General features: G+C 45.5%; 1 protein-coding gene and 1 long non-coding RNA gene across 3 annotated transcripts in view; one reads left to right on the top strand and one right to left on the bottom strand.

Moving 5' to 3' along the window:
• Positions 1-3096: 3096 nt before the first annotated feature.
• On the bottom strand, positions 3097-6076 carry LOC138923775 (uncharacterized). Its single transcript, XR_011437886.1, has 2 exons — positions 5958-6076; positions 3097-4620 (listed from the first exon to the last, which is right to left on the bottom strand). It is a non-coding gene; the product is annotated as an uncharacterized lncRNA (long non-coding RNA).
• Positions 5532-23076, top strand: part of TRIM67 (tripartite motif containing 67) — a 53899-nt gene continuing 36354 nt past the window's right edge. For both annotated transcript variants that reach the window (XM_001915264.5, XM_023647720.2), the window contains exon 1: positions 5532-7486. In XM_001915264.5, coding sequence (XP_001915299.1) covers positions 6443-7486 — 1044 coding nt within the window. In that variant the 5' untranslated portion in view covers positions 5532-6442. The remainder of the gene's footprint in view (positions 7487-23076) is intronic.

Here is a 23076-nt window from a genome sequence, read left to right as displayed (position 1 = left end):
TTCTTTTGCTTTTTCTAGGACCAAAGCAGTTCTTTAACTTTGGTGTTAGAGGCCCATCCAGATTCTTTCTCTGGATCCAATTCTACATTTCAGGAAGGAATTCTGGTTGGCCTAGCCTGGTCAGGTGCCCATCTTTAGACTAAACAATAGTGCCTAGGTTTGGGATCAAGTTGTACTAGCATGGCTGATGAGATCCTACCATGTGGGTTAGGGCCCGTCCTTCAGTTTCATCATCTTGCAGGCCAGTCTGTGTTGCTGTAAGGATCAGGTTATGTAATCTATAAGAAAGGGTGCCATGAAAATGTGAAGAGCTATTACAATTCTCATAGCGAAATTTCTAACCATAGGGAAGTGTTTGAGGCCCAAATTGCTTTTGTAGTAATAATATTAGTTTCCATGCATTAGGAAGATACCCTACGATACAAAGAGTCTTATAAATTGGAATCAATTTGCTTCATCCAAGATTTGACTCTAAACCCTTTTACTTGCAAAAGATGCAAAGAGAGAAGGGCAAGCTTTCCAAGACCAGGTCTCCTGATCTGTAGAGAAGAGTCTCAGAATTAAAGGGGGGGAAGTCCTTACATGGTATTCAAGTTAAAACAGAAGATTGTTAAGCACCAATCAAGGATGTTTAAAGGGGAAAGTGGCTGGATTGTGAGATTCCTCTACAGAATCTGTCTCCTAGAAAAGAAGCCCATTGTATACCCTGGAGAGGATGCTTTATGTCGCTAGTGATAACGACTCCTCATTAACTTTGCCACAAAGAAGGTTTGGTGCTCTGTGCATAGAGGTGGATGTGGCTGCTTTCTTCTAGTTAAATGCAAGCTACTTTAGACCATACGGTTTCTGGGCTGAAGATTTTTATTATATTCCCTGAATCCTCCTACACTGGAAAAACCAAAGGAACGAAAACGTTACTTAAAAGAAAAATATCATAAGCTATCATTAAAAAATTTGTTTCAGAGATTCTTATACTTGAGACTACAGCATCTCTTTTTAGCTGATAAAGCCTTAAATTCCACTCTACTTCATCTTGAAATTCAAAGGACAAAGCAGATTGATTGTTTTACTTGTAATTTGCTGTGTTAGCCTGAGTAAATTACTTAACTTATTTGTGCTCTTTTGGGAGGAAAGGTAACATTATCCTGCCTCTTGAGTGTTTCTGGGACACTTGAGCATAAAAACCATTCTGGAGCGCAAAGTAACTCTTGGCAAAGCGTTTTTCTCTGTCTTGATGACAGTGCATTGTGGAATTTTAATTACTAATGTACTGTTCAGATGTGTGCACATGCTTCTCCTTTAAAAGAAAAAAGGCCATGGAAAATGGAGTAACTAGGATGACACTAGAGGGACTTGTGCTCATGAGCAGAAATTAAATACGAGGCCATCTTTCTGAGACCCATAAGTAGTTTAGAACAGAGATGGAGAGGATCAAGGGAGAGGGAACCAAGCAGGAATAATAAGGCTAAAAACTAAGAAGATCAAGAGTAAGTAAAGAATGTTATGTGAAGACACGTGAGCGCATGCGTACACCCACACAACAAAGAACAAAACAAAATAACCTATTTGAACCTGGGAATTAAAAGGAGAAAGTTTCCATGTGGAAACTGAAGGCTTCTGCAGGATAAATAAATTATTTCCACCAGAGCTATGCTTTTCAGGGCAGGTTATGAGGATGGATCTTCATGCCTACGGCCAGTTAATTGGTCCACAAAGATGGATAATTCGGTATGAGCCAGCCACTGGCCAATCTTTGAGGAGTTTCTTGTCTAGAGGAGAGAGATACATAAACAAAAATGATAGGTGATGATAGAGCTACAGAGGAATAATGCAGGGTACTTCCAGGAATACATTAAAGGTGCACCCAACCTGGAGGGTGCAGGTAGCATGGGAAGGCAGAGAGAATTGCGTGTTCAATAGCCCTGGGTGATGACAGAGAGCACAGCAAGTCTGCTTTCCTGAGCTTCCCCTCTACTATTCACCAGTAACTCAAAGCTGGGAGGGAAGTTCCCACTGGCAACCGTGGCTTAAAGGAAAATGCTTTGAACTCAAAATCAGACCACTTCGAGGTCCACCATTACAAACTGCAAGACCTTGAGTTTTCTCATCTTAGTTTCTTTGCCTGTGAAATAAAAATAATAAAATATTTGGGGCTGGCCCCGTGGCCGAGTGGTTAAGTTCGCGCGCTCTGCTGCAGGCGGCCCAGTGTTTCGTTGGTTCGAATCTTGGGCGCGGACATGGCACTGCTCATCAAACCACGCTGAGGCAGCGTCCCATATGCCACAACTAGAAGGACCCACAACGAAGAATATACAACTATGTACTGGGGGCTTTGGGGAGAAAAAGGAAAAAATAAAATCTTTAAAAAAAAAAAAAATTTCCATGATTCCGAGTGATTGTAAGATGCACCATAGATTTAATAAGGAATTTTCAAGGTAAGGGTGGGGAGAGGAGAAGTATCTGTCAATTGTAGTATACTTCCTGATTTCAGCAACATTAAAATGTAAAAATACATACATCACAAAATTGAGGAAATGTGGCAATGTGTACTTCTGAGGGTCATTGTGAGGATTAAATGAGATTATACATAAGAATGTAATTTCACACTGTGTTATGGACTGAATGTTCATGTCCCCTCCCCCAATTCATATTGAAATCCTAGCCCCCAATGTGATGGAACTGGCAGGGGCGGGGGCTTTGGCATGTAATTAGGTCATGAGGATGGAGCCCTCATGAGTGGGATTAGTGCCCTTATAAGAATAGACAAGAGAGCTTGCTCTCCCCTGCCCCTCTCCATGTAAGGACACAATGACAAGGCAGCCATGCGCAAAGGAGGAAGTTGCCCTCAGCAGACACCAGATCTGCCAATGCCTTGATCATAAACTTCCCAGCTTCTAGAACCATAAGAAGTGAATTCTGTTGTTTAAGCCACCCAGTCTATGATATTTTTGTTACAGCAGCCTGAACAGACTAGGACATACTGTCAAGTTCTGCAATGCAAATATTATTACTTGCCTCACCCTCTGCACGGCCCAGACTTTAACAGTATGCTAGTGACTTGAAAAAGGGAAGATTTCATTTAATCTTGGGATTGAGTTTTTTCATGAGAGTCATTTTTATTAAGTGGGATAGGTCATACTTAACAACCAATATACAAAGCCTTTTAGAACCAAAAGAAAAGCCGAAGTTCAATGAATTCTATCCTTAAATTTTAAAATAGAAAAAAACTGAAGATCAAACGAATAAAATGACTTTTCTATGTACATATGGTTCATGGCACAGTTGGACAGAAAGAGGACTTTTTATAGACGATCTTGACAATTGTTAGTAATTATGGGTATATACACAAAATATTGAAGCCGGCTGTGCAACCTCAGCTTATACAAAGCAGCTGTCGGATGCCAAGCCCCCAAATGAGCGATGCTTTAGCAGCAGTGCAGTACAAGGCTAAGCTGATTTAGGCCATGGGATTGGGTGGTGGGGATGGAGGGCATATGAGAAATGCATGTGTGGAATTCTGTGTTAGCTGAGCTTCCCTCCAACGGGAAACAAAATCAAGCTCAGCCTGAGTGACAGAGTTCCTGGAATTGTAGGTGTAGGTCCTTCTGTACAGGGAAAGATTTACATATCCCTCCAGGTTGCGCCCCAACTCCCACCCCAAGCAGCTTATCTTGCTCTGAAAATGACAAAGCAGAGTGGATCTCAGACATATGACCGTTGGTGGGGGGCAAGCCTGTTCACAGTAGAACCATAAGAGGTTATTACTTTCTTTGTAGTCACCAGGAGGCTGGGCTGGGCTGGGGTGAGTGATGACACTGGTAGAAGCACAAGGAACACACCTTTAAGTGCCTTCAGTCACAGACCTAACTATCTCCACGCTCCAGCATTTCTGATATGGCCCTGTAGCAATACTGTAGCAACTTTCCTGAAAGCTTATCAAAGCATTGCAGGCAGGATCCAGCTCATTGTGGCTTTATCCATAGAAGGCGGATTAGGACAGGGTTGTCACCATCTCCCACCTGGGGATACTGATGCTTGGTTAAATAATTGCTCTAAGCTCCCTGTAGCTGAAGGGAAGTATAGTCAGGTCTCCAACTCTGTGTGGTGCTCTATCTGGCACTAGGTTGGTCTGCTCTTCAACCTTAGACAAACTGGAAGCAGGCTACTCAACAGTGGGCAGGACTGAACTGAGGAGTCATAGGATTTTAAAGCAGGACGTAGGATTTGCCATCTGTATTTACTTCATTTAGTTCTCACACGTAAGTATTACAATACTCCTTTGACAGAAGCAGGATCGGAGACTAGGAAAGCACAAGCAAACTGCTTAGAATGGGGCGACTGGTCAGCAAAGGAGCCAAGATTCCCACCCGGAGTCCTGACCCCCAAAGTTCTGGGCCGTCCTGACTACTGAGAGGAGTGCACGGCCGCGCCCCTCCCCAAGCGGCCCACTCGCGGGCGGTCCCTATCTTTTAGGCACCAAGCCATAACCAGGGCTGCCGCTTTCTCCTGCCGTGACCCGCCAGCCGGCGCCGCTCCCTCCCCGGTGACTGACAGACGCTGGGGCTCCACGCCTTGCGCGGCCGCGCCTCTTGTCTTTGTTTGGAGTACGAACTGGAGAACCTGAGAACAGAGGGAGGCGCGACTTCAATATTCATGCCGCTTTCAGACAAACGATTTCCTAATTTGCGTCTATTTCACGCCAGCGTGAAACTTCCGTACGCAGAGCCCTTCCTCGGCCTATCCCCACCCACCGCGCCCTCCGCCTCCCGCCACCGTCCCTTCCCTCGGCGGCGGAGAGAGAAGAGCCGAGCAGAAGAAACAGCCGGGCAACGGGTGGGAGGCTGTTCCCGCAGCTCGTGGCTGGTCTTGCAGAACGTGAAGATTTCCCCATTCATAAAACCAACATCCCTGCTCGCTGACTTCCTTCCCGCGCCACACCGCCCATCCGCAGTCGGGTTGGGCTGGGTCCGGGGTGCCCGGTTCCGAGGGGTAAGGGGCCCAAAGTGGCACGTTCCCACTTTATAAATCCCATCTCTTGCCCTCACTCAGTTTGCATAGACGACTGACATCGACCGCGGATGAGCATTCTTGGTTGAAAAGAAGAGACAAAATGGCTTGTGCTTCAATCCATAAATAAAACCTCACCCTTTGACTTCAGGCTGTCCGACATTTTGTGACTTGCATTTTTTGCTCTCTCATAGATTTAGAAAGTGACTGTCAAACCATGCTACCTATGCATTTGTAAACAACCGGCTTTTAGGTCCCTGTTTTTACGTTTTTATGGTGGTGAGTGGGGGCAGGGAGTGGGCAGGGGTGATGATGGCAGGGGCGGGGTGGGGCAGGGCATTGTACTAATTCAAGACGCAATCTCCGTCCAAATAATAGATTGTTATTAACAAAGATCCTCTCTGCGAAACCTTTTAAATTGCCCCTTGACTCCCCTGGCAGCAAGAGACGAGCCCTTATTCGCTGAGCTGACGTCTCCTCTCTCCCCGCCCCCAGCTACTCTGCTCTGGAAATTACAACTCCTCAGCGCGCCGCGCCGGGAGGAGGCGGCGGCGGCGGGAAGGAGGCGGGGAGGGGATTCCCGAGCCAGCGGGGAGCTCGCCCTCCGCCCGCCGGTTGCAGCGTCGCGCGGCCAAGGTCAGGGGCGCCGCAGGAGCTGCAGCTGCGAACCAGAGAAGCAGGTCAATCCTGGCCGTGGGGAGAAAGCCCCAGGGCGCCTTTGGCCCGCAGCAGCAGCAACCGCCGCCAGGGAAGGAGGCGAGCGAAGGTCTTCGGGCCGGCCGGGCCTCGCCGAGATAGTCGCGGGCGCAGCAACCGGGCGGGTGGCGGCCCGTAGGTCCCAGCTCCAGGAGCTGGGGCTCCACCCTCGGCTCCCGGGCGCTGTCCGCCGCCTCGTGGTGCTGAACCCAGACCCACGGCCAAACGGCCTGCTCACCTGCCTTCTCACCTACCGATCGTCCTGATTAGGGGCGGGGCAGGAGCAAAAGGGGGCCCTTGGACAGCTGCCCACTGGAGCCGAGGGGTTGAAACTGGAGAGCTAGCGAACCGCAGCCCGGCCGCTGATCCTGATGTGGAGAGGAGACGCGCGCTGCGGCCGGCGGCGGCGCTAGTGCTGATTCATCACCTAGAGCGCCTCGCAGGCCACCGCCAGGGCAGCCGACCGGCTCCGGACTCTGGCCGCAAGTTGAAGCCGCTAGTGCAGGAGCCTCGCAGGCAGGAGGTGAGGACCCCCTCCCTTCTCTTGCCCCCAATCGTCTTAGGGCGGGTGGCCCCAGGACAGAGAGAGGGGCGTGCCCCCGGGCTGTGAAGTAGTCATGCTTGTGTGATGCCCCCGCCTCCAGTCTCACTGGTGCTAACCAAGCTTGTTCTCCGCCGGTCTCCGGAACTTGGGCCATTCCATCCCTCGCCCTGAGCATCTCGACCTGCCGGCGCCGTGATGGAGGAGGAGCTGAAGTGCCCCGTGTGCGGCTCCCTCTTTCGGGAGCCGATCATCTTGCCCTGTTCCCACAATGTCTGCCTGCCTTGCGCTCGTACCATCGCGGTGCAGACCCCAGACGGTGAGCAGCACCTGCCCCAGCCACTCCTGCACTCTCGGGGCTCGGGTCTGCCCACGGGTGCCGCCCCCGCGCCCCCTCTGGACCATGATCCGGCGCCTGGCCAGGCCTGCAGCGGCGGGGGCGCGAGCGCAGCTGGCGGCCTGGGCGGCGGTGCGGGAGGTGGCGGGGACCACGCGGACAAGCTGAGCTTGTACAGTGAGACAGACAGCGGTTATGGCTCCTACACCCCGAGCCTCAAGTCCCCCAACGGGGTTCGCGTGCTACCCATGGTGCCCGCGCCGCCCGGCTCCTCGGCCGCCGCGGCCCGAGGTGCCACCTGCTCCTCGTTGTCTTCGTCCTCTTCAAGCTCCATCACGTGCCCGCAGTGCCACCGTAGCGCCTCCCTGGACCACCGCGGGCTGCGCGGCTTCCAGCGCAACCGGCTGCTCGAGGCCATCGTGCAGCGGTACCAGCAGGGCCGCGGGGCGGTGCAGGGGGCGTCCGCAGCCGCGGCGGTGGCCATCTGCCAGTTATGTGACCGCACTCCGCCCGAGCCGGCTGCCACGCTCTGCGAGCAGTGCGACGTGCTCTACTGTACTGCCTGCCAGCTCAAGTGCCATCCATCCCGAGGACCCTTCGCTAAGCATCGCTTGGTGCAGCCACCACCGCCGCCGGCGCCCACCGAGGCCGCCTCTGCGTCCCCAGGCGCAGCCCAGGGCGGCCCCAGCGGAGGCGGCAGCTGCAAGAGCCCGGGGGGCACCGGGGCCGGAGCTGCTGGGGGTAGCGCGGGCCGCAAGTTCCCTACGTGCCCCGAACACGAAATGGAGAACTACAGCATGTACTGCGTGAGTTGCCGAACCCCGGTGTGCTATCTGTGCCTGGAGGAGGGCCGACACGGCAAGCACGAAGTGAAGCCGCTGGGGGCCATGTGGAAACAGCACAAGGTAAGCGCCCGCTGGGCAGGGCGCGGGGGGCACGGGTGCAAAGAAGGTGCGAGGAGAAGGGTTCTGACCTCTTCCCTGGGGAGCTGGCAGAGAGCTGGCTAGAGTATCAAGCAGGAATTACCTCATTCATTCTTTCATTCATTCATTCCCTCATCAGTCACTTGACAAACACTTAGATGAACTCCAGGTCCTCTGAGCTGGGTATTGGGGATGGAAGGGCATGGGAAGATGACATGCTAGTTCCCCTCCCCCCTGAGATTTTATGATTCCACACAAGGGGCAGAAGCAGGGCTCTTTCACTCCCAAAGTTAACTGACACATTACCTTGATGGCTCCTCCAGATTTAAGGCATCCAGGGTCCTCTGCCTCCCTCTAAAAAGAGGGGTTTTTTTTTGTTTTTAAGTGCAAGTGTTATAACTGCCTGCAGGCAAATGTCTGATGGCTTCCCATGTTTGGTCAGTCTTCTCTGAAGGCAGAAGGATTCTATCCCAGCCCTCAGTGAAAGATTACACTATTTCTTCCAGAGCAGAACTTCCATCAGCTTCCAGGGAAAAAATTCTCCTACTCTCTCAACTAGTCTCCCTCACTTTCTACCCCTAGAATGCCTCTCAGCCTAGAAAGAAGATATAATTCCTCATGGACCTTATTTGAGAATTTGGGCATGTGCCCTTTTGAGAAGGGAGCACGATTTCCCCCCAGAGACCTTCTCTTGCTGGGACTCTGCCACTCTGGTAGTGGAAGTGTGGTGGGGTGGCAGAGTAAGCTCTTAGTGAGACCACCAGGCACAATTTCATCTGCAGACAGTCACAAGCCTTCTTCCTCAGGGACTTGCCTGAGGGTGCCACTCCCAAGTGGGGGTGGAACAGCCTCTAGAGGCAACTCGCATGAACTCTCGGCTGCCCATGTGTCCTCTGTCTGACACTGGGAGAAAAAGAGGAGTCTTCAAAATTGGGTCAGGTTCTCGATCAGGCCCCAAGGCAAGAGTGGGGTCAGTTCTTCTCATGAACATTCACCTTAATTTTCTGTCCAAAGCTGAGCAACTGGACTCACTGGCACTCAAGGTCAATCAGTCAGGCCTGACAGAGTTAGAGTCCCTGGTTCGAGGACCCAACTGCATCTGCAAATTTGCACACCTATCATTCAGTGTCCTCTTTCCAGTAAACTCACCCTGCAAAGAGGCAGGAGGTCTCCACATCACCCAACAGGAAATCTGTATTCTGATTGAGGAGGAAAGATACAGGAAAAGAAAGCAATTTGCTGTGCTTGTCTTGTATCATCCAGCTGGAAATGGACAAAAAGGGGAGCACGGATGAGAGGAGAAGAGACTAAGCATTCCATTATAGATTTATTACATATAGTTACTATATAATTTCATCTGCTACAATGTGCATGTTATTATTTTAACATTTGCGAATAAAGAATTAGAAAAGAAAACAAATGGGGATCACTTTAGAAATTCACTTTGGCGAGGGAAATCTGCATAATATGTCAGAAGAAGTGTGAAGTGGGACCTGGAGTCAAATCCCTAATTCTAGAGCAGTGGTTCTCATTTGGGGACAATTTCGCTCCAATGTCTGGGGACATTTTTGGTTGTCATGCCTAGGGAGTACTACTGGCATCTAGTGAATAGAGGCCAAGGAGGCTGCAGTGCATGAGACAACCCCCCCAAACAATTATCCACTCCCAAATATCAACAGTGCCTCTGCGGATAAACCCTGCTGTACTGTTACACAGACACGGCTCCAAATCTGAGGGCTTGTAATTCACTCGCTGTAAGCATTCAGGTATAATTTTGAACCCACTGAATGGTAATATCTAACTCAGATAATTGTTGTTAGGAGTGAGTATAATATTGTATTTTTAGCCTCTAGCACAGTACTGGACTCACAGTAACCAATATATGTTCTTTATTATTTTTATAGTCCTAATACTTAAGACCACTAGACTGGCAGAAAACTACAGAGCAGCGGCAAATAGGGCTTATTTGTCCTCAATGACTTGGTTATCCGGAGGAAACATGAGCTGGTAACTTTTGGTGTTATTTATGTTGAGTCCTAAAATAACTTTGAGCTAAATGAGAATGTTTGTCTTAAGTTAGTGATCAGTCATACGATGTTTTGTTGCATATTGCGCACAGTAATTGTAGCTGCCTTGCTTATTTCATCTTTCCACTGAAGAGATATCATTTTACACATAATCTTTTGCAAAGAGGCTGTGATCAGTTACGAAGACAAGAGGTACAGATTCACATTCAGAGTTCACGAGCTGCTAAATTTCACAGCCTAGAAGGCTGGATCTAATTCTGGGTGTTGCCACCTAAATCTTTAGACGATGAAAAGTGGAAACCAAAATGAGTAGGGATAAGAGTTTGCAATCTTAAAAGAGATTAAGTGTCTTAGCAGGAAAAGTGAGTTGGATAATGAGCTATGGTTTCAAGAACCTAGATCATGCTGGGAAAATCATCCTTGACCTGGTGTCAACAGCAGTTTGATAACACATCTATCCTCAACCAAAAATGCAAGGTTATGAGGAAATACGGAAAGCACATGTGATATTTGCTCAATAGAGTGAGACAGTTGTCTGTGGGAAACACAACTATGTAGAATCGAGTGTCTCAATTTTATATTTAGTGCCACTGCTTCAGGGAACTAAGATGTCTTCCTAAATTCAGAAGGAATGCTCTGACATACTTTTGCGAAAACCTGTTTTCAAGAGTGAACAGAAGTTCTGCTGTTCTCTTTCAGCAGCTGCTATTTTTCTACAGAAAGGGAAATTATTGACTGCTTCTTATGAGCATCTCAACTAGGGGCTGAAGATCAAAAGAAAAGATAGGCAAGGGAGCCCTGGTCTAGTGTTGGTCTTTCTTTGTGGGCAGGCGTCTAGACCATCACTGTGAGCTGTGAGGGTGGCTACTTTTGCAAGATAAACTAGAACACTCAACTTCGCACTCCCATCATGGCAGTTAAGTGCTTTAGTAAAACTTAAAGTCTCTGGCTTTTGTTGTTGTTGTTGTTGTCTAAGAATCTTAGAAGCCGAGACAAAGCCGTGTTGCACTATGAGAACCAGCCCAGGGACGGGAGCGATTCCCTCACATTCCTTTGACTGGAGACGCCTTCATCAAAGCCCTGCTTTCAGTCCTCTCTCTTGTGGCTGGAGTTTGCCATCTGATGAGTGGTTCTTAGGTAAAGGGACATATAAGTGACGCTGAACTCTATTTTAAAACAAGATCGATTATCACCTCTTAAAAACAGTGTAAAAACTTTAGATCTTGGCTAAACAGGTCTCTAGATGATTCTCCCGGCAGAGGATTAATTATTTCAAAGAACTTCTGATGTGAGGAAACTATACGCTGTATAAGATAGGACAGGGAAGCGAAGCTTTCCACAAAAGCTTTTGTCTTTTTGCCTTTGATTATGGAATTCTGATTTCCCTGAAGCCAGGGAAAAGGGTCACTGTGGGCCATTTCTCTTCCCTGGTGTGACATGTCACAGAATGTCGACAACGTCTATAACTCCTGTTGGATGCAGATAGTTGACCCTGAATTAAAATGGGTAGAAGTTGATTCCTGAAATGAGGTATGGGATGCTGGATAAGCCTTTCTTTAGAAGTCTTTTGAGAACCCTGCAAAACAGAGTATTAAAACAAAATCTCCTTGATAGCCCAGGATTACTGTCTCCAGTGAGTCAGCACTTTGGCAGAGCAAAGGAGACAGTGAGGCTTGGAAATCTCAGGAAAAACGAGACTTCGGGTTACTCCCCTGTCTTGAGGCTCTGCTGGTCCCACCTTATTTTGTAACAAAGATAAGGAAGGACTTTTAGCCTATAAACCCTCAGAAGAAAGACTTCCTTTATCCATTCGTCCCTTGATGGGCACCTAAGTTGCTTCCAAGTCTTGGCTATTGTGTATAACGCTGCAGTGAACATAGGGGTGCAAGTATCTTTATGCCTTTGCGTTTTCAAGTTCTTTGGATAAATACCATACACGATGGACTACTACTCAGCCACAAGAAATGATGAAATCCGGCCATTTGTGACAACATGGATGGACCGTGAGGGTAGTCTCCTGAGTGAAATAAGTCAGAGGGAGAAAGTCAAATACCATATGATCTCACTCATAAGTAGAAGATAAAAACAACAACAAACCAACACATGGCATTGGAGATTGGATTGGTGGTTACCATAGGGGAAGGAGGTAGCGGGGAGGGCAAAAGGGGTGATTAGGCTCACATGTGGGGGGATGGACTATAATTAGTTTTTGGGTGGTGAACATGATATAATCTACACAGAATTCGAAATATATTATGACGTACATCCAAAAATAAATTAATTTAAAAAAATAAACAGATCCTGAAATGAGGGGGGAAAAAAAAAAGAAAGACTTCCTCCATTCAAAGAGATATCACATAAATGACAAAGGCAGAATGTGTAATCATAGCTGTACTGTGGTATACCTATTTGAAAATTTGCAGCACTTTATAACACAAGTGATAAATGCTCATTGTTAGGAATTAAAATTAAAGATGTAGAAATTAAATATCATCCCCAAATTCCAATTTGCAGAGACAAATATTTCTAACACTTTAGAGTTTTTTCTTCTAGATTTCTATTGTACATTTATTTTGTAACGGTCTTTTTTCTTTAATAATACAATATAAATATCTTTCCTGCCAGTTGATGTACATAATTTTTGATGGCTGCATGCCGTTCCATCATAAGGATTTATTATTTTGTTTGCTCAACACCGAATGCTGCGCTGTAGGTCGTTTTCAGTCTTTTGCTGTTATAAACATTTTTCTAGTTAGATCTATGCTTATACTCTTAGTTGTTGCCTTAGGTTAAATTTCTAAACATAGAGTTGCTATATCAGGAGACATCTGGCTTTAAGACATCTGATTAATTTCCATAAAGTTTATACTTATTTTTTCTCCCAACAGCAAAATTATGTAAATAATAAAAAAATTCATGTAGACAGGGTCCATGGGAGGAAACAATAAGGCGTATTGTCTTGTTTCTGCTAATTATTGTTTGCTGTTTTCATTACATTGCTGTTAGAACTATTTTTAAAAAGAGGATCACAAGTATCTAGATTTTTATATTTTTAGCTACTAGTTAGTTAGGGACTTGCCTTCCATCGATGATTGGTTTGATCTGCACAGCTATTGCCCAAGTATCCCCTCTTGATTTTAAGGTCCGTGAAAAGACCAAGCTGTCAGGGCCCACCTAAGGCACTTTTGGGTGGGTTTGGGTGGGGAAAAAGAGAGTTAGGCAAAGAGACGTGCTAGGCAGAAACTTTCTGAGAGGCCTGAAGTCTACAACCGTGTGCCTGATTGCCACACACTGGCTGCTGATTCTAAGCCGAGTTTACTGAACTGCAATCTGCCAGGGCCCTCAGAGCATGTGGCACAGAAATATGCACAATCTGAGTGAAATCCTGGATTTAAGAGAAGTTGAATCTTTCACCAACTCTGAAGTTCTGGAAAGTGAGGTGCATAGGCTGGCTAAGAACCAAGAGCTAATCTGCTTAGACCCCGGGGGACATGAGCTGACTCACATCGCTAGAGGCTGCACATCTTTTCTAACCATCCTCCACATTAACATTGCCACTATCTCCAAAGCCACCTGGGCTATAGCCCTGCCTCAAGCTTGGATTTAGTTCCAAGCAGGTCAGTAGTTCCGGAGCAATCTTTGGAGAGAATCCCTGAGTTACAACCTTTGAAACACCTGCTTCCCTCATCATTCCACACATCTGGAAAACAAAGAGTGGGTTTGACAGAAGGTAAGAATCCACAGACTTGAATTGCTTTTATCTTCTCTTTGAAGACTATTTATAGAGATATAAATTTTGAATTGAGGAAGACCTTAAAGATTGTGAAAAGACAACCTCCCATTACTACTGATGAATATATTTCAAACTGTATGCTGTGATGGTCTCTCTATGGCTGAGGTATTATATTTCCAGCCTGCATTGGGAGGTCCTTTACGTGGGTAGACATTCATGGTGATGAGACCCTCCCTGTGGATGTTAACAACATAGTGTGTTCAAGAGGGGAGGACTCTCTTAGTGTCTGAGATAGACTAGGTAAAGGGTGTACAAACTGTGGCCCACCATCTGTTTTTGTAAATAAAGTTTTATTGAAACACAGCCATGCTCATTGTTTACGTATGACCTGTGGCTGATTTGGGGTACAGTTGCTTTTGGAAGAGTTGAGTAGTTGCAACAGAGATCTGTGGCCTGCAAAGCCAAAAATATTTACCATCTGGTCCTGCATAGGAAAAAATGTGCTGACCTCTAGACTAGGACATTGTGACTCAAAGTGTGGCCTGCTGACCAGAAGCAGCAGCTCCCAGGAGCTTTTTGGAAATGCACAATCTTGAGATCCTCCATAGTCCTACAGTCTCAGGATTTGAATTGTAGCAAGAGCCCTCGTTGATTTGTGTGTACAATAAAGTTTGAGAAACCGTGACGGGAATGCTTTTGGGGCCCCAGGGCACTGGGCCCTTCATTCTGACTGTCCAAGTCGTCTGAGAAGTAGTGCCCCCACGGGCCCGAAGCTGATACTCAGTAAGCGGACTCTAGGGGGCCTGGGGAGAGGTTTGAACCAGAGAGTCTTACTTAATTGCTCTGGGCACCAAACAGAATCTGTAGGTTCAGCAAATCCTGGGTGCTGGGAGACAATATGGTGCTCAAAGATCCCCCTGGGCCGGAGACAGGCAGGCATCTCTGAGGGCGGAGGTACGTGCAAAGCTGTATGACTCCTCCTGGGCAGAGGGAGCATCTTAGGAGTGTCCTGGGCTAACAAGTGTCTCGGGAGAAGGGAATTCCAGACAAACGCTCTTGGCTGCTTTCCTGGGATTGAGCAGCAAAGTATTTACTGTTTGTATCAGTGGATTTCCTTTTGGTTTGTGTCTTAGTTGTTCAATAAAGAAGCAAAGAGAATGCTTTGCTCACTCTTCAGCCGGTTTTGAAGGACCTGCCCAGGGAGGGGTGCAGGTTGTAACTATCAAAACTGTGGAACCTAAAGGAGCAGGAGAGAATCCAGGCAGACCTTGGGAGGGGCTCTTGCGAATTCACTCCTCCCGGCTTGGAATTTCCTCTTGCAAAGCAAAAACTCTGTGGGATTTTTTGTTTTTCCTTTCTAGGACAGGCTGTTTCCTAACAGAGATCATAAATTGCAGCTTCCTCATTTTGCATGTGAGGAACCAGAGGTGAAGGGACTTGCTGCAGTTGCATGGCATGTTATGAATGATTTTGTAAAGAGATGAGCCTTTAAATATCCTCCTTGTACATTTTGATTAACTATAAAAATGTAACAGAATGCTATGTCTGTATCTGAACAAAAACAAATATGTGTAGCATCACCTGAAGAGTAATTATGAATGGAAGAAATAAAGGGTTAGCTGACAGCTACTCTAAAAAGTGGGGACAGGGTGGGGGCACCATGCCTCTCTCATTCAACTGTAATAGGGCAGCAGAAAATAGAAATAAAAGGGCAAGGGGGAGATAAAGCATCCTGTGGAGAACAAATAGGATAAAAGAGTTTGAAGGCTGAAGGAAATCTAAGAGATCAAATAGCACTGCCTCTTCATTTTCCAAGTGGCCACAGAGGGGAGAAGTGGTTTGGTGGGAAGAGAGAGTAAGGAAAGATCCACAAGGAACAGAGACAGGTGAGGTGGGGCTGGTGAGCTCAAGTGTGGAGGGGTCTAAATGACAGATATATCAGTCAGGAATATCTATACATGCCAGCAGGTGCTGGGCCTTGGTCACATGTCTTTTGAAAAATCTATCCAGACAGTACATCATTTACAAAAATTAGATCAAGTTTGGGTTAGGAAATTTAGGCGAATATTTGTACTTATCCAATCTCCCAATCCTTGTTTATAGTTTGATTCTGGGTAATATCTACAAAACCAGGAAACTAATAAAATGTGAATAATCAGAAATGACAGGCCTCTTCAAATGGAGAACTGTGGCTTAGCATCACTCCATAAAGTATGTGTTGCCACATGGTTGGTTTACCTAGCAGCTGAGCTGTGTACCCAAACAACTAGAAGTAATATCTAGTACTTACCTTAGATAACTTAAAAGCTGATGATGCCTCTTGACCATTAAGTCCTTTTTCTGAGCTGATGCCTCTAATGAGTATTTATTTTTCCATTCACTCAATTACTTATTTAATCAACAAGTAAATCTTGAATGTCTATATCATACAGCTGCCATTCTAAGCACTGAGGCCACAGAAGGATGTGTTCTCTTCCCTCAACGAGCATAAATCTACTCATAAGAGAAAGAAAATCAACAAGCGCACAAACAAATAAATTGGATAATTTCTGAGAGTAATAAGTACTAAGATGGAAGTAAAACAATATGATAAAAAGTACTTGGGCAGACTTCTTTGGGGAGAGGATTGAAAAGCAAGACTTGAAGACTGGATGAGAAATAATCAGCTCTGCACTGTTCTGAAGACAACTCGTTTCATAAGGAAAGCAAGAACCAAGAACCAGAGATGGAAGACACCCAACGTGTGTGAAGGACAGAAGTGGGCCAGTGTGTTTGGAGTGTAATGAAAAAGATGAATAAATGGCAGGGGCAGAGAGATAGGCAGGTTCTGGAGAACACGGGCCTTGGAAGGCAGGGAATATGTTGGATTTTACTGTAAATGCAATGGAGATGGCTAGAGGGCTTTATGCTGGGGAGTAACATTTTTTAAAAGATCATTCTGACTGCTGTTTGGAAAATGTGTGGTAACGGGTCAAAAGTGAGGCAAGTGGGGCTGGCTCCGTGGCTGAGTGGTTAAGTTCGTGCGCTCCGCTATGGCAGCCCAGGGTTCAGATCCTGGGAGCGGACATGGCACCACTTGTCAGGCCACGTTGAGGTGGTGTCCCACATCCCACAACTAGAAGCACCTGCAACTAAGATATACAGCTGTGTACGGGGGGGTTTGGGGAGATAAAACAGAAAAAAAAAAAAAGATTGGCAACAGTTGTTAGCTCAGGTGCCAATCCTTAAAAAAAAAAGAAGAAGAAGAAGATTGGCAACAGTTGTTAGCCCAGGTGCCAATCTTAAAGAAAAAAAAAAGTGAGGCAAGAAAACCAATTAGAGGGTACTAGAGTCATTTAGGTTATAAATATGGGGAATTGAATTAGGAGCAAGGCAGCAGAGATGGAAAGAAGTTTATGCAGTCATACCCTGCTTGGGGTTCTCTGAGCATCTTGGACTTGTAGTTTGATGTCTTTTATTATTTTTGGAGAAGTCTCATCTATTATTGCTCCAGATAATACCTTTGCTCTTTTCTCTCTCTCTGTCTCTCACCCTTCTGGAATTCCAATTACACGTATGTTAGATTGTTTGATATTGTCCCACAGTTCTTGAGTGTTCTGTTCTTTTTTCTTTAATCATTCTTCTTGTCTCTTTGTGTTATAATTTCTGTAATTTCTATTGACCTCTCTTCAAGTTCACTGATTCTTTCCTAGGTTATGTCAGGTCAACTGACTGCTCCCTTTCCAGCTTTCCTCTGCATCTTCTCAGTTGTCCTGCTCCCTCCTCAGCAGTAGGAACCCTTGAATGGTCTGGACCTGTGATTGTTTTCTGCATCTCCCCCAGTAACATAAGGTTTTTTCCTTTCCCCTTCTTTCAGCCACATGGGGTTGCTTGGGGTGGTCGGGGAGAGTGACTGGACTTATTGCTTGTCTCCAGTGGCTTAAGGTTTTTGTTCTGGAGAGGACAAGGGTCCCAGTGGGCTTTGTGCTTTCCTGCAGTGGATGTCATGTCCCTTCTTCAAGCCAATTTCTGGGGTACAAATGTTTCCCTTTGTTAATTTAATAGACACTTTAGATTGTGTAACTAGTCAGGTTTTACTTTTCTCTCTGGTTGCTAAAATGCTTAAAGCCAAACATGCGGTGCATGCATAATAGATGTAATTGTTATAAATTCTGAGCCTTATTTCTGGCTCCATTTTATGTCCCTATCCTTGTTTTTCTTTCTTTTAAGTTATTCATTCTTGAATTCTGTAGACCCTGGCAACCTTTTTAAATAAAGAGATTAGTAAACAAGCAAGCAAGTCACCTGCTTGAATAAAACCAAAGAGAACAAGAAACATCTGGAAAATCACATTAAGATAGTCCCCTACTTCTGAGCAGTGCTCAGTCACTATCACCAAAACTGAATGCTGCTTGAAAATGTTCAGCTCAAGGAACAGGGACCTTTCTGGTCACTGGGACATGGGACTGCTCCCTTTCAGTCCCATACAATAAAGAGACTCCAAAGTGACTGTGCCTGCTCTAGACAGCAGGATCAGTTATCCTATTGCACACCTTTCATGGGAACATCACCACATGCCATCAACTTGTTTGGAGAGTGTGATTATTCCTTCTCAAATTGGTTTCCTTGACAAGTAATGGCAGCTTATCACTGATGAACGTTTGTCCTCTACACAGTCCTGCCTGTCTAGCAAGGTTCCACACCTATAGCTTATTGGGAATATGAAGATGCACGGAGGGGAAAGTCAGGGCACAGTAAAGGCCAGAAGACTCTGCTGGGGGTGTCAGGAGCCATGAGAGGTTTGAGACTTTAGCATATATTCAAGCTAGAAAATTCTCCTGCCACAGTTTCATGAATGTGGGCAGAAGATGTGAGACTCGTGGGTCAGAGATGAAGAACAGTGTATTACTCACAGCAATCACAGTAGTCAGAGTATCAGCATGTTCATGCCAGCTCCCTGAGCTCCCATTCCCATAGGGTGACACGAAGAAGGCTAGGTGACACCTGCATACACTGTAGTTTGAATTACAGAAAAGGAATGTTGAGCTTAGGGAACCCAAATCTTTCATAAAGGGTTAGCTTGGGGCACTTTGCTCCAGAGGGAGACGGCATCTCTAGCTTCCAAGGTTGCTGTCTATACAAACATCCTTGGAAAGATAGCACAGAACCAAGAGCAATCAGTGCCTCACTAGCAAGACTGACAGAAACATGAGAGACCCATGGAAAATTATCTTCCAACAGGAAGATTAGATCAAAATTCAAATAGTTCCTCAAGTGGTTTCTGTCTCGTGTACATCATGGGAACTTCCCCTGGCTCCTCTGGTTCTTAAAACTTCTTATTTCACTTGGGGTACACAGGCCTCAGGGCCTTCTGGGTAAAACGAGCAGGGTCGGTGCTGTTTCTTGCTCTTTTGGGATTTGCTGGGTGTCATGATGATGATGATGAGATGTCTATGGTGGGACCAAAGTAAAGTATGAGTTAAATCTGTACAGTTAAGGTGGTTTTCATTCCCGAGTCCATTTGTGTCCACTGTAGCACATGAAGGGTGACCATCGTCTCATGGATTCTTTGTATTATTCAACCAAAATATTCCATTGGATACACATTCATTGGGCACTTACTGAAATCCACAGGCTGTGCTGGGGGCTGTGGATACTTATAAAACAGGCCCCAAGAGAGCTCATAGCCAACTGGAGGAGAAGGATAATCTTACAACCAACCTAACTGTCTGTACAATTAATATAAAAAAGTGGAATAAGTTCCATATGTGTAATGTGAATAAACTGCTGAAGGAAGAGAGAGGAGAAGGCAGTTAATTCTGCCTGGAGATTCGGAAGGGGAAGAGAGGAAAGAGTAGCGAGGAGGAGTTGAAGAGAAGATGATGTTTGAGCTGGGGTGTGAATGATGAGGCTGAGTGTTATTAGTCAGGAAAGGAAGAAGAAACTTAAATGTACAGCATGGGGTAAGGTGTTAAGAAAGATGTTTGAAACCTAGTTCCTACTTTCAAACAGCTTATTATCTGCCAGTAGCGTGCCAGGGATTAACATATGTTCACATGAAGTAGAGGGACACTGAGAAATAAGACGCCATTTCTGATAAAAATGAGGAAACTTGAGTGACCCATCCTTTAGCATCTGAGATTTACAGAAAACATATTGGATCTGGAAAGAGTCATAAAAGAATGATGGGATAAATGGATTCCAGAAGCCACATTTAAGGGGACATCTAGCTTGAGAGGCTCAGAAAGATTAAACATTAGCTTCATTTAAATTTTAAGGAAGAACAGAAATAACCTGGCTATAATCCTTTTGAAGATTCTTGTAATTTTCATCATTTTCCCAGGTCGTTATATTTACCATGTTTACCGGTAAAACCTGGCAGCAAAAATCTTTTGAGCTTCACAATTTGCTTTGCTAAGTTAAGGAGAGAGAGGTGGGGAGAGGGGGGCAAAAAAAAGAAGTGAGGAAGCTGGATGAGAAGAGACTCACAGGAGGAAGTTGGCAGTATAAGAGACTTGGAAAAGGGTTGAGAAGTAGATTTTAGCTTGGTCATTAGCTCTAGTCATTAGACAGACAGGAGGGCTTGTCTTTCCACTTATGCACAAGAAATACGGAACAATACAGAGCACAGATAATTGGTGCTAAAAGTGTATGGAACAAACCCTAAGTGTAAATGAGCACAGAGTGCAGCAAACATTAGGGAAGACCGCATAGAAGAGATGAGAGTTGAGTTGGGTTTCAAAGGATTGGAAGGATTTGGAGAGTTGGAAAGAAAGGAGGTGTCCGAAAAAGAGGACCAATGTTCTTTTTTGTAATTTGACCATGGAAAGAAAGCCCTAAGACCCATTCTCATCAGACATGATGAGATTGTCACAACTATTCTATTATGGTTACCAGTGACTGGAGCTGGCCTGATCCCGAATGAAGAAGCAGTTTTGGTTACTGGGTGATAAAGAGCTTCACCTGGCTTTGCTCAGTGACTGGTCTTTATACGTTGACAAAGTCAGGCTACTGATTCAGGGGCCTCATGCACCTGACATCTTCTCCCAGGCTCGTTTCCTATCATCGGAGCATGACCTGACTTACACTCTGGTCTCTGGCCTTTCTTTATGTAAATATGATCCAGCTGTGCCCAATTTTACTTTTCTGCCAACTAGGTCTTCTCAGAGTCTCCATGGGCACTGATTCTAATACTCCAGACAGCTTTAAAAATAAAATCCCACTTGATTAGACTTTTCTTATTTATACTTATTGATGGTGTCTTGTTGCTAACACAGACTTACAAGGTCTCTTTCTTCCTTTAACCAACTTCATACATCACCTGCATAAATAACTTTGAACGTCTTGGCAGCAAGGACTGTGTCTTATTTATCTTTGTAGTCCCGGTAGCCAGCAGACCCGCTGGCTAATAGGCCAGGAGAAACATTTATTTCATAAATGAGTGGTGACTTAACACCAAAATGTATTCTAAAATCAATGCCATAAATGACTATTCCAGTGTTGTAACTATTAACTTCTAGGTGAATCATGGAACAGAGTGACTCATGAATGAAGGGGGCGTTCTAGGGAACAGTATGGAAAATGAGAGGAGGAGGAATCATGCATTTTTCTAGGCCCCTTATTGAAAAGAGCCATCCACACTCATTAGCATGGCACTCCCGTCCCTCATTATATGTGGTAGTGATATCAGAAACAATTAGCTGATCTCTTGGGATGACAGATGCTAGCTGGAAACATTGGTGTGACTTTTCCCAGATATTAGCACTGCTTCATCTCCTCCAGAGAATAGATTGAGTATAAATTCACTAGACTGACATTACTGAAATCTTTGGTGCTAACGGAGGCAGTAGCATGCAAGGAATAAGAAAATTTGTCTTAGAGATAACAATCCTAAGACTGCTACTTGCAATGGAGTGACCTTGTATTAAAGGAGATAACGCATTGTAACAACTTCAAGCAGTGTGCACCACATAGCAAGGGCTCAATAAAAGACAGCTACTATTATCATCATCGTGATTATCATTGTGAACATCAAGGCCGAGCATGGCGTGAAAGAAGAGGGAACTGTTTCAGGGTCGGAGGTTGTGCACAAGAGCCCTCTTGTGGGAGGGCTGAGAGTCAGCGTTCGCCCTAATTGACGTAACTGGCCCTTTGGCAAGGCCATTTCATCACATGTGTCATGTTGAATGGGTGCTAGGGAGATCTAGCCCAGGACCGCCTGGACCAACCTTCTGGTCTATCACGGGTTGATATAATGGGAAGCATTTGAATTGACGTTAAAAGATCCGGGTTCAGTTTGGAGCTGTGTCTTTGGATAAGCTTCTTAACGTCTCTCAGCCTCAGTTTCCTCACACTTGAAAGGCTGGTATGAGGATGAAGTGAGATAAAGTAAGTAAAGGTACCTATCACACCTGTGAGGCACTCAGTTCGTTGTAGCCCCCGACTTCTTTCCTGAAGGTACGAGGAACTTGGCCTGCTTCCCCTCTTCTCTACAGAACCCAATCCCCACAGTTATGATTTAGGGGAAAAGTATGTGTAATATGACTCCATTGAGTGACTATATATAAAAGAATATGTACTAGAATAGGAAAAAAAGACTATAGATGATGTATTAGTTTGCTAGGGCTGCTGTAACAAATTATCACAAACTGGGTGACTTAAAACAACCAAAATTTATTCCCTCACAGTTCTAGAGGCCAGAGGTCTGAGATAGGTGTCAGCAGGGCCACACTCCCTCTGAAGGCTCTGGAGAAGGATCTGTTCCAGGCTTCTCTCCTAGCTTCGAGTGGTTCCTTGGCTTGTGGCTGGATAACTCTGGATTTCACATGGCCTTCTCCCTGGGTGTGTGTCTGTGTCCAAACTTCCCCTTTTTATAAGGACGTCAGTTATATTGGATAAGAGGCTGCCCTGCTCCTCTATGACCTCATCCTAACAAATGACATCTGCAATGACCCTATCTCCAAATAAGTCACATTCTGAGGCATTTAGGATTAGGACCTTAACATGAATTTTCATGGGACGTAATTGAACTCATAGCACACAGTAACATTTATTGTTAACCAGAGTGGGGAAATGAAACGAGAAAGAGCTGACAATTGAAAGACAATTAAAAGTTACTAACCCAGGCAGGTTAAGCCAACTGTTTCCTCATACCCTATGAAAATACTCAGCCGGATTGAGTTACTTTCTTCCCCACACTCTCAGACACTGGGGTCACTAAGGGGTGTAGAGTTTCGATTCCAGTTGTGGGTCGGGGAGAATGAAGTCTTTGAGGTGGGGGACGGGCTGTGGGGTGTTACATGGGCAGCGCTGAACGACTACAGGGCCCTGAAGACTCTGGGCAAAGAGTAGAGAAGAGATGGAGGAGAGATGGGGATTTCAAAGGGAGTCTGTCATCCTTGCGACTTTCCCCGGAGCCCTCGTGATAATCACCAAAAGTAATTATACTGAAAATATTAACCATCCAGGGTTACAACAGGAAACATTATTGTCGCATCAGGACGTGGTTGTGATGTTTAAATGTCCTGAATCAGAGAGCATTTGGGGAAAGAGCAGTGTGGCTGTTAGTTTTCAGTTGTAAAATTGCTTAGCTTCTCAAGGACGGAGATTTCAAATGAGGTCTTAGTAAATTATAAGTTTTTTTAGTGAAAATAGCTTTATTGTTTCTTTGACTGTAACGGAATAATGCTCATTGTTAAAAAAAAGTCTCAGACAATACAAAGAAGATGCAAATAAAAATATGAAAAATCAGGGGCCAGACCCATGGCTGAGTGGTTAAGTCGTGCACTCCACTTCGGCGGGCCCAGGGTTTTGCTGGTTTGGATCCTGGGTGC

This window comes from Equus caballus, chromosome 1 (assembly GCF_041296265.1).
Source record: "Equus caballus isolate H_3958 breed thoroughbred chromosome 1, TB-T2T, whole genome shotgun sequence".
Taxonomy (NCBI): Eukaryota; Metazoa; Chordata; class Mammalia; order Perissodactyla; family Equidae; genus Equus; species Equus caballus.
The sequence above is the reverse complement of the archived record's forward strand: the minus strand, read 5'-3'. Positions and strand labels throughout refer to the sequence as shown.